Source organism: Vipera ursinii (genome assembly GCF_947247035.1).
Source record: "Vipera ursinii genome assembly, chromosome: 13".
Classification (NCBI taxonomy): Eukaryota; Metazoa; Chordata; class Lepidosauria; order Squamata; family Viperidae; genus Vipera; species Vipera ursinii.
Window position 1 is genome coordinate 3,221,935 of NC_139526.1, and position 27,892 is coordinate 3,249,826.

The 27,892-nt window shown below is 48.2% G+C and overlaps 1 protein-coding gene across 1 annotated transcript in view; it reads left to right on the forward strand.

Annotated features, from left to right (window-relative positions):
• Nucleotides 1–27,892, forward strand: part of GRID2IP (Grid2 interacting protein) — a gene marked incomplete at both ends in the record, with an annotated part of 63,290 nt that overhangs the window by 26,341 nt on the left and 9,057 nt on the right. Inside the window, 15 exons of the mRNA XM_083372422.1 lie at nt 2,174–2,428; nt 3,078–3,163; nt 4,366–4,435; nt 4,608–4,702; nt 6,810–6,993; nt 8,833–9,005; nt 13,921–14,028; nt 15,353–15,450; nt 15,553–15,628; nt 16,639–16,946; nt 21,451–21,855; nt 22,646–22,733; nt 24,336–24,425; nt 25,125–25,321; nt 25,828–25,983. Coding sequence (XP_083228548.1) covers nt 2,174–2,428; nt 3,078–3,163; nt 4,366–4,435; nt 4,608–4,702; nt 6,810–6,993; nt 8,833–9,005; nt 13,921–14,028; nt 15,353–15,450; nt 15,553–15,628; nt 16,639–16,946; nt 21,451–21,855; nt 22,646–22,733; nt 24,336–24,425; nt 25,125–25,321; nt 25,828–25,983 — 2,389 coding nt within the window. The remainder of the gene's footprint in view (nt 1–2,173; nt 2,429–3,077; nt 3,164–4,365; nt 4,436–4,607; nt 4,703–6,809; nt 6,994–8,832; nt 9,006–13,920; nt 14,029–15,352; nt 15,451–15,552; nt 15,629–16,638; nt 16,947–21,450; nt 21,856–22,645; nt 22,734–24,335; nt 24,426–25,124; nt 25,322–25,827; nt 25,984–27,892) is intronic.

Below are 27,892 nucleotides of genomic sequence, written 5' to 3' on the forward strand. Positions count from 1 at the left end.
CTGGGTGGTGCCACTGGGCAGCCTTGCCCTCCTCTTGCCCCTATCAGCCGGGAGCAAGGGGGGGGGCAGAGAGGGCTTCTTCCTCTCCAGCCATGACAGGCCCCCCTTCGGATTGCTCTGCCCCAGCTCTGAGAGCAAAATTAGAGGAGGGGAGGAATCACACTGTCACACTGGCAGCAGGCCACTATTAAGTCAAAACCCAAACCAGGGCAAACTTGGAACCGGATGGCCTCTGCCGTTCCATCGCTTGGCCTCAGCTTTTGCCCCTGTTCAGGACTGCCAGGTCTTCAAAGGGCTGGCCTCTCTTTCACCTCTGGAACTTACTTAGACCCATGCCGAGTGAGGAGAATGAGCTTTGTGGTCCCACAGCTAGAGGACCTCCTCCCAGCCTAACTCCAGCACAACTCTGCCAGCCTCATCTTGGCACCTTGCTGGGGACAGGGTAGGGGGCTTAGTGAGCTGTAAGTGGATTTTGGTTTGGCTGCTGAAGGGACCTTTGGTGTTTTAACAGCAAGCCTATTGAAGTATTGAAATACAAAGTATTTTTGCTTGCTCCTCTCAGTTGTGTGTATTATCCAACGACTAGTAGTAACATGCAGAACACTAAACCCAGGTTAATCTAATATAGTATGTCTGCATATCCAGAGAAACCATATTATGACTCCAGGTGGTAGTTTTCACAATAAGCTAAGCTAAGCCCTTAGCTGGGTTTTAGTCGGTGGGCCTTTATCAATATCCGGAGGTATTGGTGAAGTGGCTTGACTCTCTAAAGCTTGCAGAGGCATGTCTAGGGGTGGCGTGGGGTGGGGTACCGCAGCCAACTCGCCACAGCCAACTCACCACGGGAGAACTCACCGAGGGACAAGAATTACACTAATATTAAAGAAATAGTGAGTAGAATCCTTAAAGAAAGGAGGTACAAGATGAAATGTGAATGACAAAAAATAAAATACTTTTTAAAATTATTTTAAATAATTAAATCAAATAATTGATTGTCCCACACTGAGTTGTCCTTTGGTGAATTGGCCATGAGAAGTTGTCCCGTGGTGAGTTGGCTGCGGCAGCCATCCCATCTGGCCATTGGCTGTCGGCGAGTTGTCCCATTCCGTCCTGCAGGGGTGGCTTGGGCTCTGGTTCCCTTGAGAGCGTCTCTTGGGGACAGACACTAAGGGCTTTGCTCACCTGCCAGGGCTGTGATTGATGGGTGTCCTGAACATCCCCAGCCCAGCCACGAAGAGACCAGCACCGTATGCTCAGCTGCTCTGCATAAAGGGAAGGGCTGGGTGGGCGTCTGCACCCCTGGCAGCAAAACCAACAAAAAACGCCTTCAGGGATGGGATGGATTGAGGGCCTGAAGAACTGATTTTGCTGTCAGGTTGTAATGACAAAAAAACAACAACCAAAAAACCCACCCACCATCTGGGAGTTCAGCCACGTTCTGCAGCCATCTTGCAAACTACAATGTCACCCACATGGGCCGATACACAAGCTCTCTGTGCTTCCTGTTTGATATTGAGAACAGCCCAAGGCTCAAGATTGTCCCGGATCTCTGTGCCAGCAGCTAGCTCCTCTTATCTCCCTTTGCTAGCCTTGAGGGACACATCCAGCCAGTGGCCAGATCAACATCCAGGCAGTGCTCCTGGAGGTTGGAGAGTGCTGGTGTCCAAGACAAGAAACGACATAAAATAATAGATCTTCTAGTCCAACCTTCTGTTTGAGTAGGAGACCCTATATCATTTCAGACAAATGGCTGTCCAATCTCTTCTTAAAAGCCTCCAGTGATGGAGCACCCACAACTTCTGGAGGCAAGTCGTTCCACTGGTTAATTGCTCTCAACCATTAGAAAATTTCTCCTTAGTTCTAGGTTGCTTCTCTCCTTGATTAGTCTCCATCCATTGCTTCTTGCCTTGCCTCTTGGTGCTTTGGAAAATGGTTTGAACCCCTTGTCTTTGTCCTCAAATATTGGAACACTGCTATCATGTCCCCCCTAGTCCTTCTCTTCATTAGACTCGTTCCTCTAGCCGTTCCTTGTATGTTCTTCTCAGACTTCTGAGTTTCTCTAAGAGCTGCTTTGGCTTATGCATCCCGTGCCTTTTTGAGAGCAGCAGCCAAGCAGGCTGGCCCCAACCCCCATGCCCCTTCCCTAACCTGGGTCTCCTTTCATTGTTTCCAGGATCTTCATCCCCAGGAAACACCGGCAGCGCTTCGATGAGGTGGTGTCCCAGAGTCTCATCAGCAAGCTGTGCCGAGCCAAGAGAGAGCAGCCGGCCAACCGTCTGAGACGCAGCCGCAGCGAGGATCACCATGAGCGCCTGTTGGTCTCCACCCGGGCCAGCTCAGTGCCCCGGTGCCAGGAGGAGAATTGCCAGAGCTTGAGGAGGTCCACCGCTCTGATTGGCAGCAATGTGGGGACGGGGGCAGCTTGCAGGCAAGGATCTGCGAAGACCCCCTCCCCAAGATGCAGATTCTAGAGTGGAGCCTGTCTCCCCCCAAAAGTCCTAAAGAGTCTGTGCCATCACGTAGAGAGCTTATTTTTAGGCCATTTTGGGAAGGAGAGGAGAAGAAAGCTTACTGGATATATTTATGTATAATCGGTGGAGACCTCATATGTACTTGGGATATTGTGAGAAGGGGCAGACTAGGAAACCTGAACCTGTAGAGTTGAACGTGACGTGGAAACATGTAGGACAAAATCCCACTGCACGTGAAAGGGATTGTTGGGGATTTTTTTTAAAATGGCTGCTAAATAAGAGATCAGCGTAACATGCCAGTCAAAGACAAAATTCCAAAGATTCTCAGTTTGAAAGGATTTTTATATGTAAAGCGGTGTATCTCAGCCTTGGCCACTTTAAGACCGATAGACTTCAACTCCCAGAATTCTCCAGCCAGCCAGAATTCTGGGAGTTGAAGTCCACCCGTCTTAAAGTGGCCAAGGTTGAGAAACACTCATGTCAAGAGAGGCAGGGAAGGGGCTCAAGGATCACTCCTCTGCAGACAGCCTAACGGGGAAAGTTCTGGGTTGCTCCTTTTGGATTCCCTGTTTGGTGTAGGGACTACAATCTGCTCTTCTTCCCCAGAACTGTCCGTGTCTACAAGGGCAGTAGAAGTTTCGGGTTTACGTTACGTGGCCATGCTCCTGTGTGGATCGAGTCCATCTCGCCTGGTAAGAGGAACCCTCATTTCTTGGCAAAGACTTCCATTTACAGGGCAAACCTGGCAAGGTTGCCCAAACCTCGTTTGGAGTCAGATATTTTAGAAATGACTTTGGGTTCCTGACGATTGGTGAATTCTTCACCAAACTGACTACTTGACCAAGTATCTTGTTCAGAAGCAGGCAACTGTGTTTTAGGGATGCGCTTGTGCTTTGAACAAAATCCAGGTGTGACTCCAGCAAGTGAAAAAACAGATTCGTTTCCATGGTGATGGCCACCATCTTGACTTTTTGAACCTGTCCTCCTCATCTACCAATCTCTGCAAAGGAAATGCAGCCCAGGGCAGGAGAATGGGTAAAACCAGAACAAAAACAAAATGTGATTTAATTCAATTTTAATTTTATCCAAGTGAAATCTTGTTAGTTTTAATTAAGTTTAAGTAATCCTATCATGATCTCCTAGGAATTTCACCCTTTTCCTGCTCTGCACAAGTAAATCTACACTATCTGCTGTGATCACTTTTGGTAGCTACAGATTCAGGTTGTGTATATTTGCACTAGGTGGGAACACGGAGTAAGAATTCTTCCCTGGTGAGACCATTTCATCCCTCTGGACTCAGGCCACCCATGTCTCTGAATGAGGCCAGGGGTCATGAAATCTATGAGCGAAATTGGTGGACTCATCCAGATGTTCCAACATCCTAGGTGTGAGAGTGTATTGCCACTTTGGGGCTGTTTCCCAACCTGAGCGAGGCATGAATACTGGAGAAGTCTCCTCCTCTGGGACTGTGAATGCTACATGTTGCCCGGTGTGTAGCTCGACATGCAGCTAAACCCTCCTATACTTTAATAAACCAGACCATCCACATAGATCTTGATGCTTTATTTAAAAACAGGATGAGGTGAAACATCGATGCTATGTATGGAATATAGATTTTGTCTTCAGAAGAACACATGTCGCAGACTAAGCTGGATTCTTCTAGATGTTTCTATTACGTTACAAAATGGAGTCTAGTGACAGTGCTCCTTCCGGTATCTTGTGATTTTATGCAAAAATGATGGTGCTGGAATTGCTGGAATTGCCTTGGGCGTGGAGGCATCAGCCAAAAGGAGAGTTGTGCCTTTGTGACCCCAGCAGATTCTGCAAACAGAGCAGCATTAGAGTCCTCCAAGAGTAGTGGGTTGTTGTTGTTGTTGTTGTTTTGTCTTTGCAGGGAGTCCAGCTGACAAAGCATCCCTGAAAGCTGGCGACAGAATCCTGTACCTGAATGGCCTGGATATGAGGTGAATTAGCAGTTTCTTTGTTTTTCCCCATGATTATCTCTGGGGTTTGGTGTCCTTCTAACCCTTAGCTGGCTCGGACACATCTTTTCAACTCTCGCCAATGGCTGTCCTGTCTGCGGAGCCCTCCTGGTGCTGCTTCTGTCCCCGACTGATCCTGTGTTCTGTTCTGCAGGAACTGTTCCCATGAGAAGGTGGTCTCCATGCTCCAAGGCAGCGGGGCAATGCCCACCCTTGTGGTTGAAGAAGGCATTGTTAGCTTTTCCAGTGGTAAGCAAAGTTTTGGTCGTAATCTTGGAAGGATAGTTTGCTGTCTTCATCTTTCTCCATGCTCTCTTTCCCCAGGTGTTTTCCCCCTTTCCTTAACTAGTTCCTCGGAGAGTTTAAAGCCCATGCTCAGGGTACTCGGGACCTTTGAAAACACCAGGACGTTGCACGATAGTTCAGCCATCTTCAGTTGGTGGTTGAGGCCACACAGCAAGAGATTCTTCCCGAATTTCTGTTCCCACTTCATAGTTACAAAATGGGAATGGTTTCACAGGTTCTGTTGGCAAACAGGCCAATTATTGTTATAATGATTCTTATAAATGAAGCAGCCTACATGTCACTAGGCCCAATTTTCTTTATATATATTCTTTATAACAATCAGGAAAGATTGTTTCATCCCATGGGAAAAATAAAAGGATGAACAAGGAATAGAGATCATAATAGTGTTTGAACAATAAAAAAAATGGACCAGAACTGAAGCTTAAGAAAAGCTGAGAAACATCCTTATTTACACGAAGGGAAAAAACAGTCCAACCTATCAAAAACAATACTATAAAAAACAGAAAAGAAACACAAGTTAAGATAGGCAAGAAAATGGTAAGTGAGCACCTGTCCAGCCTAGACGAGTTCAAATCACCAGGACCAGATGGATTACACCCCAAGGTTCTCAAGGAACTGGCAGATGTGATCTCAGAACCACTGAACTATATTTTTCAAAGATCCTGGAGCTCTGGGGAACTACCAGAGGACTGGAAGAGAGCTGATGTAGTTCCCATCTTCAAAAAAGGGAAAAAAACAGATCCAGGAAACTACAGACCTATCAGCCTGACCTCAATACCTGGGAAGATTCTGGAAAAGATAATCAAACAACGAATCAGCGAACACCTTGATGCAAACAAAGTTATCACTAAAAGCCAGCATGGGTTTGTCAAAAACAGATCGTGCCAGACAAACCTTATTGCATTCTTTGACCAAGTGACAAAACTAGTGGACCAGAGGAATGCTGTAGATTTAATTTACTTGGATTTCAGTAAGGCATTTGATAAAGTAGATCACAACCTACTACTTGATAAGATAGAAAAATGTGGGTTAGATAGCATCACCCCCAGACGGATTCATAGTTGGCTGACCAGCTGTACTCACCGTGTGGTCCTCAATGGACCTGCGTCTACCTGGAGGGAAGTGTGTAGTGGGGTGCCCCAGGGCTTTGTTCTGGGCCCAGAAACTTCCTAACAGCTAGAACAATTAACCAGTGGAACAACCTGCCTCCAGAAGCTGTGAATGCTCCATCACTGGACGTTTTTAAGAAGAGACTGGACAGCCATTTCTCTGAAGTGGTATAGGGTTTCCTGCCTGAGCAGGGGGTTGGACTAGATGACCTCCAAGGTCCCTTCCAACGTTGTTGTTATTATCATAAAGCAGCATAATGGAACATTACAGCATAATGTGAGGGATATATTTGAGCACTGAAGAAATAGAGAGCATTATCATACATATCCTAAGTAATCCTTACTAAAAAAGCATATATTTTCAGTGTTAAGCATGTACAGGTAGTCCCTGACTTACAACAATTCATTTAGTGACTATTCAAAGTTACAACAGCAGTGAAAAAAGTGCCTTACGATCTTTGCAGCAACCCCATGATCACGAGATCAAAATTCAGATGATTGGCAACTAGTTCACACTTATGACTGTTGCTGTGTCCTGTGGTCACGTAATCCCCTTTTGCAACCTTCTGACAAACATAATCAATGGGGAAGCCAGAGTCACTAAACAACTGGGCTACTAACTTATCAACTGCAGTGATTCAGTTAACAACTGTGGCAAGAAAAGTTGTAAAATGGGGCAAAAACCACTTAACAGACGTCTCACTTAACAACAGAAAATCTGGGGTCAATTGTGGTCATAAGTTGAGGACTACCTGCACTCAGCACGAGAATAATAGTAAGGTTTCCTCTGCAATTTCTTAAGAAACAATCTGTATATTTCACACAGAATCAAAGACACATATTTATTCTGATTTAAAATCAGATCATACCAATAGGCTCCAAATAGCTGGGAGTCAGCTTTGTCTTCTGTTTCATAAGAGAGATTTGCTTTCTGTGTCTAGATGGTGAATCTTCGGAAGCACCCAGCTCCTCCTCAGCCCTCACCTCCTTGCAGTGGGTTGCTGAGATCCTGCCTTCCAGCATCAAGATCCAGGGAAGGACCTTCCACCAGCAGCTGGAACATCTGCTCACTCCAGCAGAGCGTTACACAGTATGCAAAGCACTGGAGAGCTTCTTCCAGCACAGGTGAAGGGATGGTGACTCCATCCGTTTGTCCAGGTGGAAAATTTCTGCTCCTTCTTGCTTGGGCTCTGCCTTTGGACCGAGCACCACCCAGTTTTGGGGATGAATTGTGGGGCTTGCAGTTAAGGGCAGGAGCCCAGAGCTGATGACGAGGCTCCATTCACAGCAGAATGTCTGAGTCTGCTTCAGCAAAGCTTTTCTCTGGCATGGAGGTAAAGTGAAAAGCTTGCCTAGGCCTTTGGTTTCAAAGATTGAGGCAACATCCAGGGTGTAACGTTGTGTGGGAATGGCCTTGGGAGACAGGAAGAAGAGCCGCAGCTGAAAAGTGTCCTGCAAAACTGTTTTGCAGCAGAAGTTCTGGAAGCTGCCTTTACACATCGTGCCAGATTTAGGTCCTTGAGGTGGTCCAGACAAGAAGGACTAGCCCTATTTTTGTTCTAAGGTTACAGTAATGGACAATATTTTTCTTCTGGAAAACTAGGGAGGATGTCTTCTGAATTGCTTCCTATGCCCTTTTTCCTTCTGTGGGCTGAGCTACATTTTGCACGATGGTTGTCTAGTCTGCAGCTCTTCCTCCTGTCTCCCAAGGTGGTTTCCACCTACTATTACACAGACATACTTTTTATCAGTTGATATGTCCACAGAGACCATATTATCTCTGTGTTGTAAGGCATTATGCTGACTGCCAATTCACTTCAAGGCGAAATATGGAAACCTTTTAAAACCTTTACTTTTAAAAAACCCTGCAGTTTAGACTCAAGAGAGAGAACATCTCTTTCGGTACAAATACCTGTTCTCCCAGAAGTTGAACATAGAACATAGAATAACAGAGTTGGCAGGGACCCTGAAGGTCATCTAGTCCAATTCCCTGCATGAGCAGGAGTCTATACCATTATCTGAGAAAGTTTGCCTTCTTTGTTGCCACCACTGACTTTGTTATCCAAGTTTTGATTTCAACTATTTATTTTAACTGTACATTTTTCTTAATAATTATGCCATTGTCATATTACTATTTGCTGTTTAAGCTGCTATGTTATGTTTTTAATCCCTCACATTTGCATTGTAAAGTAAATTTGCTTTCCTATAAATCATTGTGAAGTTTTGTAGTGTACTGAGTTAACTAAATAATAAACAAAAGTAAGCAAACAATAAAACACGGGTGGAACCCATAATCCAGCCATCGGTCAACCTTTCCCGCCAGCCCTTCCCCCATTCCCTGTTTGAAAAACATGACTGGCAGATCACATTTGTTCGGTGGGGAGGAAAAGAAAGACAGGGGAGCCCCCAACCTTTATTGCAGGGTGTCTCTGATGCCCAGAATTCTTTCAGATGTTTTGTTTATTTAGGCATTTTTATTTATTAATTAAATTTTTATGCCACCCATCTACTTTGTAAGGTGACTCTTTCGTTCAGTTTTGCCGCTATTTCATTTTTGAACACATCTTAGTCTTCAGGGATCCATCTGCAGTATTAGTCCGGTATTAGAGAGGGGGGTGATTCCAAACGTGTCATTGTATTTCCCACCACCCACCACCAAAAAAACAAACAAACAAATTCTTTAAATTGGCTCTGATAATCTCAAGTGGCAGGAAGGCAGATTCCTGCTGAACAGTAGGAAAAGTTTCCCAAACCGAAGTGCAATTCCAGAGACCGGAGAAGGAGCGTCTCCTCTCCATTCAGTGTGTCCAAGCCGAGCGTTGGATGTTGGGGGCTTCCGTTCGTGTTCATGGACTGAGCCTGTCCTCAGGCCCCTTCCAGCTCTTCTCTAATCCTGGGATTTGGATTTTCTTCCCCGCTCTCTCTGCCCTAAAGAAGTCTTTGCTTCCTTCCTTGTCCACTCAGGAACATCGACACCCTGATTGTGGATGTCTACCCTGTGCTGGACACGCCCTCCAAGCAGGTGATCTGGCAGTTCATCTACCAGTTGCTAACCTACGAGGAGCAGGCCCACTGCCAGCAGAAGATCGCCAGGTTCCTTGGCTACAAGTCCTTGGCAAGTGGGACATCCGATGCTGGTGAGTCTCACCCACTGGTGCCAGTTCTGGACTGCCCAGCAGCTGTTTGTGCCCTCATGGTGCGTGAACTGTGGATTGCAATGTGTGTTTGTGTGCGCAGATTTTTAATTTGTGAAAAAGACGCATATGCCTGTCCATATTCTCCAAACTAACAACAAAATATTACACAAAGTTAAAAAAGGTAAGTGGGCACAGATGGTTTTTTGGAAAGGAGGGTAAGGGAAACTCTCCAAGGAACGGTTCAGGAATCCTTAAAGGTAAAGGTAAAGGTTCCCCCACACATGCGTGCTAGTCGTTTCCAACTCTAGGGGCCGGTGCTCATCTCCGTTTCAAAGCCGAAGAGCCAGCGCTTGTCCGAGGATGTCTCCGTGGTCATGTGGCCGGCATGACTAGACGCCAAAGGCGCACGGAACACTGTTACCTTCCCACCATGGTGGTCCCTATTTTTCTACTTGCATTTTTACGTGCTTTCGAACTGCTAGGTTGGCAGAAGCTGGGACAGGTAACAGGAATCCTTAGCACTTTGCTAAGAAGAGGAAGCTCGTACAAAGGTTCTGGGTGGTAGGAAGAGAGGCAGGAGGGATGGCCTGGAGCTTTTTTCCCCAGGAAACCAGATCTCTTAATTTCCAAAAGTAAAAGACAAAAATACTTTCAAATAGGAATAGGAATATTCTTTATTGGCCAAGTGTTATTGGACACACAAGGAATTTGTCTCCAGTGCACAAACTCTCAGTGTACATACAAACAACAACATGATAAGTCATAGATCATAAATCGTAAAATACAATTCATAATTCATAAGATATAAACAACACGTGATAAAACATGATACCAATAGAAGAAGTTAGTAGGAAAGATGAGAAGATGAGAAATAGGAATAGCACTAAGACTTATATACCACTTCATAGTGCTTTACAGCCCTCTCTAAGCAGTTTACAGAGTCAGCCTGTAGCCCCCAACAAACTGGGTCCTCATTTTACCGACCTCGGAAGGATAGAAGGCTGAGTCAACCTGGAGCCGGTGAGGATCGAACTGCTGACAGTTGGCAGAATTAGCCTACAATACTGAGAAGATGAGAAGCATAATAGCAGTAGAGCCCTACTACATGGGTAAATATGCTTAGACATAAGATAGTGCTGTGGGAATTAGGTGTTCAGCAGTGATGACATGGGGGTGGGGAGAACTGTCTTTTTGTCTAGTTGTTTTGACACACAATGCCCTATAGTGGCATCCCAAAAGGAGAAGTCGACACGGTTTATGTCCAGGATAGGAGGAGTCTGTAGATATTTTCTTAGCTGTTCTTCTGACCTGCACAATATACAGGTCTTCTATGGAATGCAGGGTGGTTGCAATTATTCCTTCTACAGTCTTAACCATCTGTTGAAATCTGTAGCTGTCCAGCTTAGTTGCTGTACCAAATCCGACAGTTATAGAGGTACAAATGACAGACTCAATAATTCCTCTGTAGCTACCAAGCCACCATTTCGTATAGATTCTCGCAAGATTTATCATGCCCCTCCCAAAGTTTAGTCAAAGAATGATCAAAGCAGTAATGGTTGTGAAGAAGAACTGTGGAGTTCTTGGTGCTCTCTGAACTGAGTTGTTTGCTTGTAGACATTTTGTTACCTGTTAGGTAACATCTTCAGTGCCTCACTCTTCTGGCACTGAAGTTGTTACTCAGCAGGATAATGAAATGCCTGCAAGCCAGCAACCAAGCTCAGAGAGCACCAAGGCTGCCCAGTTGAGGAAGTCTGGAGGATCCTTTTGTATTTCATCTCATGAGGAGAGGAAGGCATAATATTAGCCCACCTGCCTCTGTGAAAAAAGCTGGCACCCATCCTTTGCTGGGGAGGTGGCCTGGGCATCTGGGGGACCCAGCCTGGCTCATGGGCCTGTCACTTGCCCACTGAGACCCAGATGTGGCCAGGGGAAGAAGCACAGGCAGTTCCCGAAAGCCAGCCTCCTGTTCTCCCCGAAAGACAGACGTTTGGTCGAGTTTGCCAGGCGCAGGTTTGAGGTCCCAATAAGCCCTCAGAAGCTAGGAAGGCGCCAGAGGAGGGAAGGGAGGGAGCCAGGCACCTCCGCCCACCCAGGAGCTTCAGGTCCTCCTCACGGGCAGTGGGCCCGATCCTCGCAGCATGGCTGCAAGACGCGCCAGGGCCCCGTCGGGTGCCTCTGCTCTCCTGGGTCTGCGCAGGATCTGTCCAGCCCCTGAAGAGAGCGGCTGCCAAGGCAACAGGGTAGCCTGGCAGGGGGCTATTAGCGCATCATGAACGACTTGCACCTACTCCTTCGAGCAGGGTATTTCCTTGAGTTGCCGTGGCAACCTCGGCACCAGCTGCATGTTTTCAGGGATGGTGGGCAATTCATCTCATCAGAGTAAATTTAGAATGAAAGGTTTTAATCTTCAGCTTGGGAGTTGTTATTTACAGGCGAAGGCCTGTGTTGCTTCCAAGGAGATTATTATTAAGCCAGAGAGCAGCCCAGATGCCTGGGAGGAGGGGCAGGTCTGCGGGGAGAGGGCGGGAAGAGGTATGTATGTATGTATGTATGCATGTGTATGTATGTAAGAGGCATGTATCTATGGAGGGAGCAGAGGAGCAGTCAACTCATCATGGCCAACTTGCCGCGGGACAACTCGCCATGGGATAAGGGTTACTCTAATATCGAAGAAATAGTGGAATAGAATCTTTAAAGAAAAGATGCCAAAGGAGGGATAAAATGAAATATGAATGACCAAAAATAAAATATTTTTAAAAAATATTTTAAATAATTAAATAAAATTGTTGAATTGTTCTGCAGCCAGTTGCCCTATGGTGAATTGGCCGCAGCGAGTTGGCTGTGGCAAGTGGTTCCATTCCAAGGAGAGGATGGACAAACAGACACATCTGGATGCATCTGAGCAAGAACCTTCTTCCTCAACCAGGTGTCCTCCAGATGTGCTGGAAAATGGAGCTCTCAGACCTTTGCTGTTCTGGCCAAAGTCCAAGATTGTGGAAGATGGGTGGAGGGGGGGGGGTTGCAGCCAAGCAGGCAGAGCTGTAACCCAGGAGACTGGGCTGTAGGGCTGTGCAGATGGCCCTCAACTGGGACCAGCATTTCTGTTGCTAAGCAAGGTGCTCATTAAGTGAGTCACACCCAATTTTGTGACCCTTTTTGCCGTGAAGTTACAATGGCACTGAAAAAGGTGACTTATGACATTTTTCACACTTATGACCATCGCAACATCCCCGTGGTCAGGTGATCAAAATTCAGATGCTTGGCAACTGACTCATAGTTATGACAATTGCAGCATCCCCGTGGTCAGGTGATCAGAATTCAGGCCACTGACTCATATTTATGACGGTCGCAGTGTCCCGGGCTCCTGTGATCCCCTTTTGCGACCTTCTGACAAGCAAAGCCCATGGGGAAGCCAGATTCACTTACCAACTGTGTGACTAACTTAACAACTGCAGTGATTCACTTAACAACCGTGGCGAGAAAGGTAGGCCTCCCTCCTTCCAAATTAAGGGTACTTGATGCCTTGGCAAGCAGCCTGCAGAGGCTGGTGAGAGGTTTACATAACGGCTCTCTGCAGCCTGAGAGATTTGGGTTCCTGCCTGGCCAGGCCCAAGACCGGTGCTACTCAAAAGGTGTAATAGCAGAGCTTGGGGAGCCTCACCCTGCAGTTCTGATTGCTGTTTTGAGCTACTTGTTGCTTCTTTGCAGCGTGAGGCTCCCAGATTCACGAACTCCTCAGCTGCCCCTGCCTCAGGGCTCCAGAATTCCCCGTCGCACTTTGTATTCTAGGTGGAGTTGTAAAGCATCATTCAGTTATTGCTGTGTTTGTCAACCTTAGCAATTTTAAGATGTCTGGACTTCAACTCCCAGAATTCCCCAGCCAGCATAGCTGGTTGGGGAATTTGGGAGTTGAAGTCCAGACATCTTAAAATTGCCAAGGTTGAGATACACTGAATTATTGCATTAATAGATCTGTTAACTGGTTGCAGAGATCATTGACGTCTTACAACAACTCAGCCCAACAATTCTGTGGCTAAGTGAGACATTTGTTAAGTCAGTTTTGTCCCCATTTTGTGACCTTTCTTGCCACAGTTGTTAAGTGAATCACTGCAGTTGTTCAATTAGTAACACGGTTGTTAAGTGAATCTGACTTGGCTTGGCCGAAGGTCGTAAAAGGGGACCACGTTACCCCAGGACACTGCAATCATCATAAATATGAACCAGTTGCCAACCGTCTGAGTTCTGATCACCTGACCCTGGGGATGCTGCAATGATCATAAGTGTGAAAAACGGTCATAAGTCCCTTTTTTTAGTTGTAACTTTAAGCGGTCACTAAATGAACTGAACCTGTATTCTACTCTAAGTGAGATGTGTCTGTCTCTCTTCTGCAAATCAGATCACCTGGTTGTATTATTGCTGAAGTCTCAAGTTACCAGCAACCTCCCAAACTGGGTGTCAAGGTTCCGACAGGCAGAGTCGAATAAAGCAGAACTCCGAGGCTTGCAAATTCCTCAAAGAACTTGTTTATTAGTTACAAAGTATTGGCACGGTCAAAGGTGAAACCCAGTCTGGATACACACGTAACAATTCCCCAATACAAAGTTAAAAATCCCACCCATAAAGCTATGCAAGTGACTACATTCCCCAGTGCAATCATTTGGTGGGCTTTTTTCACAACGCCCAGCCTGCAGGCTTGGGAGCAGCCGATGACCTTGGTTCCCACGGGACAAAAGATTATTATGACTAGCGAACCACCTGGGCAGCCCCCCTCCCTCCGTTCTATGTGGCAACCCAGAACGAGCAGGAAAATGGCTATAGCCATGCTCAGTCGCAGCGCTGACACTGAGTTTCCTTCAGACAGACAATGGGATTATGATGGGGGTCTAAAGCAAAGATACTGGCTTATTCTTCCCAGCTGTAGCTGAAGCCGAAGTGGACGAACAGCCTCAGAGTTCCCTACGGACCGGCCCAGGGCGTCGGAAGAGTCTGCGTGGTCATAGCCCCAAGGAGAGTGAAGCCCGGGGTAGGTTGTGGGGCTGCGCCAGTGGTGATCTTTGGCTTCTTTCCCCACCTTTGTCCAGCAACTTCCATTGTTTTCTCCCCACCTTCTAGTGGTAGGGGAGGGTGGCCATATCCCTTCTCTGTAGTTAGGGGTTTGGGGGAACATTGATCAGACACAATGACCCCACAACCACCCTCTGCTTGCTCACATGCCTTGCAATGACCGAAGCGTTGACCGCGTCCCCCTCCTCTACAAATGTTGAGATTACATGGATTGTACTTACCATATCTCGAGGGGCTTAACAGGTGCTGCCACTCGTCTTTGTGGAGAACATCTTGAACTTTCACTCGGCCACCTGGACTTTCTCATGCACTGCCCCCCCTTTCCTTCCTCTTCCTTAATCCGAGCAATCAAAGGATTACCCAGGAGGGGCTCTGGATTTGCCTTAATCAGTGGGGGGTTAGGCAAGACAATCACAGAGATTCCAGTCAAATTCTGGATTCCGATTTGATCATTCCCGTGCCTGGCCTTGGCTCTCTCCAGCTCCGCTTCACGCAGAGAAGGCCCTGGTGCTGGTTGGCTTCAGGCTGACTCTCTGAGCCAAATGATACATTGCAAATAACTCTGCCGTGGCCACTGATCCCTTTGCTTCCTCCTCTGGATCAAAATGGGCCTTTGCTCTGCTCCACCCCCTGACTGCTTATTACAGGTAAGTCCTCAGCTTACAAGAGTCTGTTTAGTGACTGTTCAAAGTTATAACAGCACTGAAAAAAGTAACTGATGACCATGTGTCAGCTTATGACCATTGCAGCATCCTCGTGGTCACATGATCAAAATTCAGGCACTTGGCAGACCCTGACTCATATTTATGGCGGTCGCAGCATCCCAGGGTCACGTGATCCCCTTTCGCGACAGCAAAGTCAGTGGGGAAGCCAGACTCGCTTCACAACTGTGTTACTAACTTAACAACTGCAGTGGTTCACTTAACGGTGGCAAGGAAGGTCGTAAAATGGAGCAAAACTCACTTAGCAAATGTCTCACTTAGCATCATAAATTTTGGGCTCGGGTATGGTCATAAATCCAGGACTACCTGAATTAATTTTCTTCATTATTTACTAAAAGTGGAGGCAGCTTCCTAGACCCGTGGAAGCCCTCAACCTCAGCTACGCCCAAATATCCTTTGGAAAGGATGACCTCCCACCCACCCCACCCCCCAATAGCAAACTCAATTCCAAATCCAAACATTGCCAATAAAAAACCCCAACCCTAAATTCAGACGAAGTAGTCATGGCAAACCATCCATCTTGAAGGCCTTCCCTGCAAGAATCCCCCATCTTTTCCCCAGGTTGCAGTGAAGCCGCTGAGGTGCCCAGCCGTTTAGCTCCCGGAGAGCGCCAAGCGGGAGATGGAACGTCTCTTCCAGAGACCCCCAACCCCCAAATGGTGAGAGCCGCCCTCTTGTGGGCCCAGGCTAAGAAGGGGGCGGGGGAGAAGGGTCAGCAGCGAACTGGCTCCCACCCGTGGCTCCCTTCCTTCTGCTCGCAGATGTCGGCAGTCTATGCCGAACTGGAAAGCCGCCTGCCCGCGTGCCGGACTTCCTCTCGGGCTTCAGAGCCTGCAGGTAATTCCTCCGGTCTCGTGGGGGTACAGTAGACAACCTTTGGGGATTTATTTGGGATGGACTCGGAATTTGTTCGGGAAAACCGGAGCTTTTCTCCCTGCTTGGTTGAGATCCAAGATCAGAGCTGAGGGAACTTGCAACCAAGTTGACTTTGTGATGCCGTAAGGTCCAAATAAATACTGATTTGTAGAATCTCTCTCTTTAAAATTTAGTTCAATGCAAACAGGTTCATCATAAATGTGGTGAGGTTCACCCAGTAGACAGTAAGAACCATCCTTTCCCCCCAAAAGATAACTCTGGAAGTCAGAATGAAATGGCTTCTCTTTCTGTTATCCCCTTCCCCAACTGAACATCAAATAGTATTTGGGGAAAAAAGTTGGTCCTTTCAAAAGCTTTTTCTCTTCCTCCCATTTCCCCAAAAATGCATCGGGTGCTTCACACTAGATTCTCCAAATTGCCTAATGTCAGTTCAGGGGCAGCTAATATTCTGATATTTCTTCTTTTCCTCTGTTAAGTGAAGGGTGAATATGCCTCATTCTCAGCCCTTGGTCTTTTGTTTCAAGGAAATGAAATTCACTTTTGTGTATAGAATAGAATAGAATAGAATAGAATAGAATAGAATAGAATAGAATAGAATAGAATAGAATAGAATAGAATAGAATAGAATAGAATAGAATAGAATAGAATAGAATAGAATAGAATAATAGAGCTGGAAGGGACCTTGGAGGTCTTCTAGTCCAGCCCCCTGCTCAAGCAGGAGAACCTATACCATCTCAAACAAGTGACTGTCTAGCGGCCTCTTCTTAAAAATCTCCAGTGATGGGGCGCCCACGATTTCTGGTGGCAAGTCGTTCCACTGAATTGTTCTGTCAGGCATTGTAGCATAGAATAGAATGGAACAGAACAGAATAGAGTAGAAAACAGAGTTGGAAGGGATGTTGTAGGTCATCTAGTCCAACCCCCCCCCAATGTGCTGCAAATGGTTGTGTGTCTCTCTCTATTTTCTGCAGGTAGCCGAAAATCAGGATTGACTATTTCCTGGCAGAATGATCCCACTCTGCAGCCTTGCTATTACCGCTCGCCTGGTGGCCTCCCTTCCCCCTGCAGCACAGACTCGAACCCCTATGTCAGCCTGGACAGCAGCCCGGCCTTGTCGCCCAAGCTGAGCCCCCTGTCTCGCCGGAGGAAGCTCTTCACCTTCTCACGGCCGCCACGCAGCCGGGATACGGACCGCTTCCTTGATGCGCTGAGCGAGCAGCTGGGCCATCGCATCACCCTGGTGGACGACTTCCTGGCGTCTGAGAACGATTACGAGGAGGTGGGAGGTTTTTCTCCAGTGAAGGGGCCAGCGTGGAAGGGTCTGCAGGGATGGAAAACCGCCCAAGGCAAAATTCCCAGTGTTTTCCCCACTTGTTTCTTATGTCTAAATAGGTGCAGGTAGTCCTTGACTTACAGCAGTTCGTTTAGTGACTCTTTGAAGTTACTACGGCATTGAAAAAAGCAACTAATAACATTTTTTCATTCTTACGAGCACTGCGGCATTCCCGTGGTCACATGATCAAAATCCAGCCCCTTGGCAACTGACTCATAGTTATGACGGTGCTAGTGTCCCAAGGTCATGTGGTTATCTTTTGTGACCTAACAAGCAATGGGGAAGCCAGATTCACTTAACAACGGGGTTGCTAACATAACTACAGGAGTGATTCACTTAACAACTGTGGCAAGAACGGTCATAAAATGGGGCAAAATTCACTTAATAATCATCTCGCTTAGCAATAAAAACTCAATTGTGGTCATAAGTCGAGGTCTACCTGTAATATTACTAAAAAGTAACTGGAACGAGCTACTGGATAGCCTAGAATCCTAGATTTGGAAGGGACCTTGGAGGTCTTCCAGTCCAGCCCGCTGCCTACTACAGGAAGCCTCATGCCATTCTGCACAGAGGGTCTTCCGGTCTTTTCTTGCAAACCGCACAAATGCAGCGCGATGCCTTCCCAGGCTGGAAAGCCAGGCAGGCCCTGCTTATCTCTTATCATTCTTGCACTCCAGCATTCTTGCACCGGGAATAGGCAGATGGTGCCTTTGTGTCTGGCTTTCTGATTTCTCAGCTCCTAGGAACCACCCACAAGTTCCACACCCATGCACTGCCCTTCAGACGGTCTTGCAGAAACAAGAATGTTTGCTAAAACTCCAAAAGACCATTCCACAGAGACCTCAGTTCTCTCCTGAGCGCAAATTCCCGTATGAGGGCGGAATGGAAGCCTCTTGCAAGCCTTGGCTGATCTCCTGCCTAGTTAGTGCTGGGATGGGAGGCCACTGAGGAATCCAAGACCTGGAACTGAATCTGGGAAGAAAAAAAGTATTCCGGGAGTCCATCTTTCCATAGGCAGCCCCAAGATCTGCAGAGTTGTGGCTCTGGGGTCACTCGTTCAACTTGGAGGGGACTTTTCTTTGGAGCTTTTTAAAGATCTTTGGGTTCCAAATGGTCCCAGTTGATGTGACAGATTTTGCTCAATTCTGACTAATGCCAATCCAGGCAAAGAACCCAAAGGCTCTGGGTCAGGTTCCAAGGCCTGGATCCCTCCCTTATTTGATCAATTACAAAAGATGAGGGGGATCCAACTATTTTCCAAAGTACCAAAAGGCAAGACAAGAAGCAATGGATGGAAACTATTCAAGGAGAGAAGCAACCTAGAACTAAAAAATTTCCTAACAGTGAGAACAATCAATTTCCTAACAGTGAGAACAAATAATTTGCCTCCAGAAGTTGTGGGTGCTCCATCACTAGAGGCTTTCAAGAAGAGACTAAATAGCCATTTGTCTGAAACAGTATAGCGTCTCCGGCTCAATTAGGGGACTGGACTAGAAGACCTCCGGGGTCCCTTCCTAACTCTATTGTTCTATTTTGTGTTCTATGTCTGGACAGCTATTTCTCTGGAATGGTATAGGATCTCCTGCTTTGGTAGAGGGTTGTATATGAGAGGCAAATCAGTTTTTATGCAGATGCATTTGTCAGGATTCTTCTTACGGCAAGGTATTTATGGGACCGGTTGTAACAACTTTTCAGTTTGACAATTTGGAGCCATCTGTGTGCTAGTAAACATCAAAAGGAAGAGAAAAACAACAGGCTTGGGGGGAAGCCAAATGTGTCTTTATTTTGTTTACTGAAACATAAAATGCCACTTGAAAGGCTGTGTGCTTAACAGATGGAAAGAGAGTTAAAACAGACACAAAACTGAAAGATTTCACCAGCCAAATTGGAAGTCTTTGCAGGCCAAAATAATCCTCTAAAGCAGAGGTCTCCGATCTTGGCAATATTTAAGACTTGTGGACTTCAACTCCCAGAATTTCCCAGCCAACTGCCAAGATTGTTGTTTGATATGTTTTAATTTTTAATTTTTTAACTATGTAGTTAATTTATTTTGGGGCTGTTATTTAATTCTTTTTTAATTTTTGTATTGTTGTTTTTTATTGTTGTTAGCCGCCCTGAGTCCTTCGGGTGATAGGGCGGCATATAAGTCCCATAAATAAATAAATAAATAAATAAATAAATAAATAATAAATAAATAAATAAATAAATAAATAAATAAATAAATAAATAAATAAGATTGGAGACTCTTGGTCTAAAGGAACAGAGTGTCAACTTGGCCTCTTAGGTGTTGAGTTGTCTATTGGGGGCCACCCTTTGAATGTGAAAGGACTGGGGCCTATTTCAAAAAGGAGTTTGCAAACCTGAAGTGGGTGTCTTAAGCAGCTACAAACTTTTTTTTTTGTCTCCTTCACCTTCCAATAATAACTGGAATGGCTCTTCCCATTCGAAAGGCTAGAAGGTGCTGCTGTGTGTCCCCCCCCCCGGGAAAACAGCAGCTCCTCTCCAGGGTGAATAAGAGGTGCCCACCGGATGTGGTCAAAAGTCAAGATGGCGGCCACAACTATGACTGAAGCATGGAAGACACATGAAAAGCAAGCAGAGTTTCAAACGCACCATTATAGTCACCATCCTGACTTTCTGACCTTAGACTGTGGGAACCTCAGGAGGAATTAAGCAGGTATCAGAATAGAGCTGGAAGGGACCTAATCCGATCCTCTGCTCAAGCAGGAGACCCTAGACCTGATGAATTCTGGGAGTTGAAGTCCACGAGTCATAAAAGAGCCAAGGCTGCCTACCCCTGCCCTAGACCATTTGAGAGAAGTGATTGTCGAGTCTCTTCTTAAAAGCCTCCAGTGCTCGAGCACCCACAACTTCTGAACACATGTCAAGTTTCCGATAACATCGGAATAACATCGAATGTTATTGCTTGACACACAAGCTATTCCACTGTTTTCATTGTTAGGAAATTTCCCCCTAATTTCTCTCTAATTCCAGGTTGCTTCTCTCCTTGATTAGTTTCCATCCATTGTTACTTGTCTTGTCTTCAGGTGCTTTGGAGAATAAGTTGACCCCCTCTTCTTTGTGGCAGCCCCTCAAATACTGGAATACAGCTATCATGTCACCCCCAAGTCCTTTTTTTTCTCCAGACTAGCCAAACCCAAATCCTGCAATTGTTCTTCATATGTTTCAGTCTCCAGGCCTTTAATCATCTCTAAATACTTCTGAGGACAGGAAGGCCTCTTCCAGGTAGACACCTTAACTTGGGCAGGCATGTGGAGAGCACAGGAGGAAGATGCCTTGTCCTGGCCATCCTAATGTGTCCATCAGATGCCAATTTGCCAGGGGTGGCATAAGAATGACCCCCCCCAAAGAAAGCTCTGTCCAACCAATAAAACCAATAACAACCCTTAAGGTGAAGGCGTGATCCAACCACATGCTGATCGTGATTGACTTCCCATTGCAACCCCAGCCAACCTTATTTGTGACGTGGGGTGCAAACCAGCCCGTGTGTTGGCAAGGAATATCTCAGACCAACAGCTCTGAAAATCATCATCAAGGGTGAAGATGTGAAGTGGCATTGATTTACTGCAGGGCTTTTCAACCTTTTCACCCACTGTACCACTTTTAGGATAGGGCAACATCCGAGGACCACCAGTCGCCTAGCAAGGTGTCAAAAACTTGATGACCAAAAAAAAAAAAAGGAAAAAAGTTACAGGTAGTCCTCGACTTACAACAGTTCGCTTAGTGACTGTTCGAAGTTACGATGGCAATGAAAAAAGTGCCCCCCAAGCCACAACCGAGCGAGACACCTGCCTGCCCGCCTGGCAACCCTCTTCCTCCTGTCCGAGGTTTTCATTGTTGTGAGCATTTCTGTTGAGGATTGGCAGTGGGGATGGGGTGGGGGGTGTTTGGTTTTTATTCCCCCCGTCTGCTGGGTGGTTGCAGCAGGTTTTGGTCACTTCACATGACCCTGGGACACTCTGACCGTCATAAATATGAATCAGTTGCCAAGCATCTGAATGTAAACCAAAAGACCCTGGGGATGCTGCAATATTCCAACTGATCGGCACTTCTTCTGGGCTCAGCAGAAGCGCCAGGATCAGCGCCGAGCTCGAGCTGGAGCCTGGCGCTGATCCTGGCACTTCCGCTGAGCCCTGACAGCCCTGCAGCTCCAGCCATCTCTTGCTCAGGCTTGTGTGGTGCTGCCACCGGTTCAGCTTATTCCCCCCCCCCCACTTTTCTAGGATAGTCGTGTACCACCTGTCAGGTGCCAATGTACCACAGGTGGTACCTGTACCACTGGTTGAAAAGCCCTGGTCTATTGAATGTGTTGCTCCCTTTTCCTGGTAAAACGGTGCCCCCTCTGAACCTGTCCACAAATAATGCAATGTGCTTGTGAAGTTGGGATGCCCTGTGCCTTACCTACCCACCCCTGCTGTTCTCTCCCCAGATGAGTTTCCACGATGACCAGGGCAGCTACATGGCCAATGACCACAGCAGTGCCAGCGAGGGCTTGAGCAGCAGCGAAGGGAGTTCCCTGACCTACTCCATCTTGTCAGACCACCTCCCCCCGCCTCCAATCAGCCCACCCCCCAGACCTCCACAGTTCTGTGACCCCCAGAAAGAGCCCAGGTCCACGGAAGCGGCCCAGAGTGCTCCCTCCGGCCCCCATCCCACAGCCCAGCTCCCCCTGCCTCCTCCCCCTCCTCCCCCGCCCCCTCCGCCCCCAATGCCCTGTGTGCCCCCTCCATTGCTGCAAGGAAGTATACACCACAGGAGCGAGTCCAACCACATGAGTGTTAAGCGGCTGCGCTGGGAGCAGGTGGAGAACTCGGAAGGAACCATCTGGGGTCAGGTAGGATGAGAACCCCCAATGGAGGCACATGTGTAGGAGCAGGAATGGCAGGAGCCGGGGAGAGGGCGGAGTGAAAAGAGGGATCAGCCTAGAATCCCTACATAGCCACAAGCCAACTAGGTCAATCCCCCTTGTGCCGTTGACCCTTATCCAGGTGCTGAGAAGATTCCTGTGCATTGGCAATAAATCATGTGCGGACCTGGTCTTTCCTGCCTGACAGCTCCTCCCCACCTTGTCCCACCCTGGCCCCTGCTTTGTTGAAACCCTCTGAGCTTTCCACTCTGCCAGATGAAAAGCCTGAAGGGTGCACCCCCTGCAACACCCTATGCCAGCTAGTGACATTATTCTGAACGCTGTGCTAAGCTTTCCCTATTCCTTCCGTGTATATTTCTTTGGTTACAAAAAGAGCACACGAGCTGTACTTTGGGCACTATCAAACCTAGGGGTCTCGAGTGTACAGCTGTTTGGGCAGGGAGATGCCCCACCCTTTTCTGCAGATATTTGGCCCCCAGAGAGAACTTCTCGTTTCTCGTGCATGCCTGGCCACTTGGGGAGAGGCAGGTGAGCTTGTCAGTGGCTCCTCCTTCGGGTTCCCTCGATGTCCTTCCTTTGTGGCCTTGCTGCCAACCTCTGCTTGGTTGGGGTGTGCGCGTGTTAATGCAAAGTGCTGGGCAGCCGGCCGTTGGACCGAGTGGGCATCGGCCAGGGCAAGGGCCCAGCACCAAGGTCCCTTTGAAGAGCCAAGGGTGGGTCTGGCTCTTGGCCTGACGGCTTCTTCCTCCTTTCCTAGCTCGGGGAGGATTCTGACTATGACAAGCTGAGCGACATGGTCAAGTACCTGGACCTCGAGCTGCATTTTGGAACTCAGAAGCCAGCGAGTGAGTCGGTGGTCTCTGCCACAGCAGGGAAGGAGGCTTACGTTAGTGGGGAGGGGGTAGTAGAAGCAGCTCGCCTTGGCGTTCGTTGGGGCCGCAGCCGACTCTTACCCAGCCTGGGGTGGGGCCTGCGCACATGGTGGATTTGCTTCACTCTGTGGGGTCCTCCTGTCTCTGTGCTGCCCCACATGCTGCCCCACAGACCCTTCGCTTGGTGGCTTGGGGCTCCCCGCTGCTCCTGGGGTGCTCTTTGCGTTCTGTTGGAGCTTTTCTGGCTCACGATCACTTCCTCTTACCCCATCGCTCCCCAGATCCAGGTAGGTGGGTCACAGCTGGGCAGAGAGTGGGCGGGCAGGAGAATTGCCAAGCCTTTGCTCCAGGGTTTCCAGGGGGAGGGAGGAGGGGGGGAGCCATCCACACATCGGCAAAGCAGGTGGATTCTGAAGTCCTCCCCCCGCCTCTCTTCTGCGAGGCCAGCCAGGCTCTCCAGTGTTGCAAACTTCAGCCCCCATAATGCCCGGCTTTTGCTCTGGCCACGCTGGATGTGGCTGGAGTGATAACTCGGAGTCTGACGAGGAGAGGTCGGGAGAGCCCCTTTCCGTCGTTCAGCGAACGGCGGTGACCCTTACAGGGTCTTGCAAGTTGCAGGTTAGATGAAGAGGCAGGTGGCTCAGGGTCGAACCCACCTGTGGCCAGAGAAGCTGATGGGGCCACGTTGGCCAGTCACGCTCTCTCTCCACCCAACCAACCTGACAGGGTGGCTGTTTAAAGAAAAATGGGGATCAAAAGTGTAATGCCTTGAGCTCCAGGAAATCACTCACTTCTTGTTTGGGCCTTCTAGTCAGTTTTTGACTCCTGGTGACTGCCTTCAGTTTCTTTGTCAAGGCTTTTCAGGCGTTTTTTTTTTTTTTTTGCCACTGCTTCCTTCCTGGGGGAGGAGAGTGCCTTGTAACCACTGTACTAAACTGGTTCTCTGACTAACTAATAAACAAATAAATATGTTTGGCTGTAATCATTATTCCCATACGAAGAGGGACCTCGAAGCTGAAAGAGACTGACTTATGGCCGTTGGGAAGCTTGTGGCTCACAAATTTAGGGATATCTCTCCCACCCCCCCACCCCCACAAGCTAGCAGTGCTTGGGCTTCTCCTTATAGCTCTCGGAAGCTCACAGAGACCACAACCATCCTCACCGTTGCCGTCCAGAGCTGATTTCCGAAGGTAGACTGCCTCTCAGCTTGGAGGCAGATTATTTTGCCTGGTGCTGAGTTTCTCAACAGGGAGAAGCAAATTCTCCTTGTGAGCCTGGGACTGGGGCTGGTCATGCCAGGGAGATCTTGGGCAGAAGCCAACTGGGTGAGCCAGTTGGGGAAGCCAAGTGAAGAGGTTTAGGCTGTGAGCAGTGAAGATGAGGAGTCTTACCCCCCCCACACACACAAGAAGCAATGGGGAGCTAAGAGGGTTCATGCCTTTGACTCAGAAATGCTGTGGCTGTCCGCCAGGAGCTTCTAGGATGCCCAGCACATGTCATGCCAGTCCCCAGCTTCATTTTTCTCTTTCCCAAGGCCTCTTGAACCCTCTCCTTATCTCAGATTAAATCTTTCAGTTTCTCTTCCAGAGCCGAGCCCCTTGCCGGAGCCCCTTAAAAAAAAGCACCTGGTTGAGATTCTGTCCCACAAAAAGGCCTACAACACAGGTGAGTAACAGCTAGCAGGCCAGGAGGGTGTGGAGAAGGCCTCGGGGCACTGGACAGGTAGACGAAACATTTGCCCAAGCTGGGGGTGTCTACAAGTGTGGTTAAAAAGATCAAGGGGATGTGCTGAACATAAAAAAACGGGGTGTTTGGATTGCCCCATTGCGGCCACCACCTTGATCTTTTTGACTACGTCCTGCAGTTACCAACACCATCCCAAACTCCTGGAAGAAAGGTAAGAGATCAGTCAGAGGATTGGAAGGGACCTTGCAGGTCTTCTAGACCAGGGGTAGGCAACTTCGGCTCTTTTATGACTCATGGACTTCAACTCCCAGAATTCCTGAGTCAGCACTCAGGAATTCTGGGAGTTGAAGTCCATGAGTCATAAAAGAGCCGAGGTTGCCTACCCCTGGTCTAGACCATACTCCTGCCCAGTGCAGGATCCTCAGGCCTCTCTGGACAATGGGCCCCCCAGTCGTTTCTTGAAAACCTTCGATGATAAAGATAAAGAATAAACAGGTCTGTGGCAGAAAGTGCCACCACCCTCGCTCAAAGGTCACTGGGGGGAGAGCAAGACTTGGTGCTACCCTGCTGGAGGGTCAGGGCATCCACGTGGTCCTGGCTGCTCCTGGCCCGAAACCAAAGCCGCTTTGGCAAGGCACGTCCAGCCTCCCCGCTGATGCCTTCTCCTCCTCCGGCCAGCCATCTTGATTGCGCACCTCAAGCTCTCCCACATCGAGCTGCGCCAGATCCTCCTGAGCATGGAGAGCGACCGCCTGGAAGCCTCTCACCTCAAGCAACTGCTGCTCTTCGCGCCTGACGCCGAGGAGGTGCAGCGCTTCCACAGCTACCAGGGCGACCGCAGCAAGCTGAGCGAGCCGGACCAGTTTGTCCTGCAGGTGAGTGAGGGAAGTCTGCTGCTGGGGAGGGACGGGAGGGGTCTGACTAAGGGTTGGGGGCCATGTGGATTTTTTTAGCAGCCCCCCAAAAGCCTGGGGACGGGTGCATTGTCCCTGGAAAACCTCTTGGTTGGTGATTGGTGTCGGGAGTAACACAACTCACCGACTAAGGATAAACCAAGATGAATGTGGGGCTCTGGCAAATGTGGCTGAGTCTCTGTGTGTGTGTTGAAGCACGGACACTTCTGCTGGCCTATAAAGAAACGTCGGCGTGCTCAATGGCAGTCCTCATCTTGCCCTATCTTGCTTCCTCCTTTTCATGTGGCCTTTTCCCACTCCTGCTCTGAAGCCAGAGGCCCCATGTGCCGGAAGCCATTTTTTATCAGCAGAACGATGGGTGGGGTCTCAGGCAAGGCGGCGTATTTCATTTTTGCCCTCCTGTACTTTAGGACGGTGGCCTCAGGTGTGATGGTCTTCCTTTGGCCCTTCTTTTCCTTCCCTTCCAGATGCTTTTGGTGCCTGAATATAAAATCCGCCTGTGCAGCCTTCACTTCAAGACGACCCTGCAGGAGAAGGTGGAGGAGATTACGGCCAGCTATGAGTGCATCTACAATGCTTCCCTGGAACTGAAGAATAGCAAGAAACTGGCCAAAATCTTGGAGGTCGGTCAAAATTCCTGTTCCTAGTAGTGGCCACCAGAGGGCCACCACTCCCTTCTACTCAGCCACCCGTTGGCAGTTCCCAGACTTTCAGGGTGCAAAGACTCCCATCGGCTGCCTCTTCTTCTTCTTTCCTTCTTTCTTTCTTTCTTTCTTTCTTTCTTTCTTTCTTTCTTTCTTTCTTTCTTTCTTTCTTTCTTTCTTTCTTTCTTTCTTTCTTTCTTTCTTTCTTCCTTCCTTCCTTCCTTCCTTCCTTCCTTCCTTCCTTCCTTCCTTCCTTCCTTCTCTCTGTCTGTGTCTTTCTTTCTTTCTTTCTTTCTTTTTTATTTATTTATTTATTTCTGCCTCTGTCTTTCTTTCGAGAGGGACATTCTTACAGAGCCTTCTTCAGGGAGGCCCCCCTAATCACTTGGTCTTCAACTCCTACCATCTCCAGCAGGGGCCATGCTGGTTGGGATGGTGCCAGTTGGAAGCTGAGCCCCCTGTAGCTCAGCCCTGTGGTGTCCTTCAGATGTGCTTTGGACGGCCTCCATGGCAATGGAAGAGATACTGAGAGGTTGCTTAGGTGGAGAGCTGGGCCCTTCCCCACAAGGAGGGGAGCATGGAAGGCTAGAATTCTGGGTAGGGGTTTTCCTATGTTTCTGGTTTTTCCCTGCCTGCAGTCACTACAGTTATGGGTCCTGTGTTTTAGTCCTGCATGTTGGGCGATCCCTGCAGTGTCCAGAGATGCTACCTACAAAGTAAAAGGGTACTTTGGCTGTGCTGAGGAATTCTGGGAGTTGAATCTGGTTAAAGTCACCAAGTCTGAAGACCCCTGGACTAAAGTCTGTCTGCTCCCTCCAACATGCAAGAAAAACCACAGCCCCAGAGGCCAAATGTGCTTTTGGAGCCAAAAGCACAGAGGGGCGTCTGCTTCTCCTCTCCTTGAGCTGTTGCCTCTGTTGCATAAACAGAGGCACAGAAGCAAAATCACACGAAATATTAGTACCCCTTTATCTTTATAAGGCCATTTCTGGAATACAGCATCCAGGTTTGGTCACCACGTTACAAAAAGGATGTTGAGGCTTTGGAAAGAGTGCAGAGAAGAGCGACGAAGATGATTAAAGGCCTGGAGATTAAAACATATGAAGAATGGTTGCAGCAACAGCCAGTCTGGAGAAAAGAAGGACTTGGGGGGGGGGGACATGATAGCAGTGTTCCAATATTTGAGGGGCTGTCTCAGAGAAGGGGTGCGTGTGTCAGCCTATTTTCCAAAGACAAAGGCAAGACAAAAAAACAGTGGATGGAAACTAATCAAGGAAAGAAGCAACCTGGATTTCAGGAGAAACTTCCTGACCATGAGAACCGTTAACCAGTGGAATGGCTTGCTTTCAGAAGCTGTCTTCCTTTCAAGAGAAGCCACCCTGGAGTTTCAGAACATGCATTAACCTGCGACAGGAGTTGGCCCCCAGGAGCAAAACAAGCAGCGGCACACAGAAGGATTCCAAATGGCACCTTGCACCCACTCAAAGTGCCATAAAGAACACCTGGTTAACAGCTCCCTCCTTTGCTGGCTATCAATTAACTCCGGGTTAGGAGGAGATGTGCTGCCTGGCCAGCCCTGGAGCCCTCTGTCCCCATCAGTTCAGCAGATATGGCGCTCCCCTGACCCAGTTCCCATGCCCGGCATGGAAGGCTCTCTAGCGGTGGACTCCGTGCAGGGGTTCCTGATCTGGTACTTCTTTGGTGCCTCTGAAGCTGGGCCAACTTCTGAGGATTCCCAGAGAGTGATTATGTTCTTTGGAGGCTTGCTACGGAAGTGAGAAGGAGGGAAACCTACCTTTGGGGCCCTCTGGATGTAGAGAAGCATTGGGGGCTGCTCCTTCAACCCCCCCCCCCCCCGAAGCTCCTCTATGAATGATCTACCAGGCTT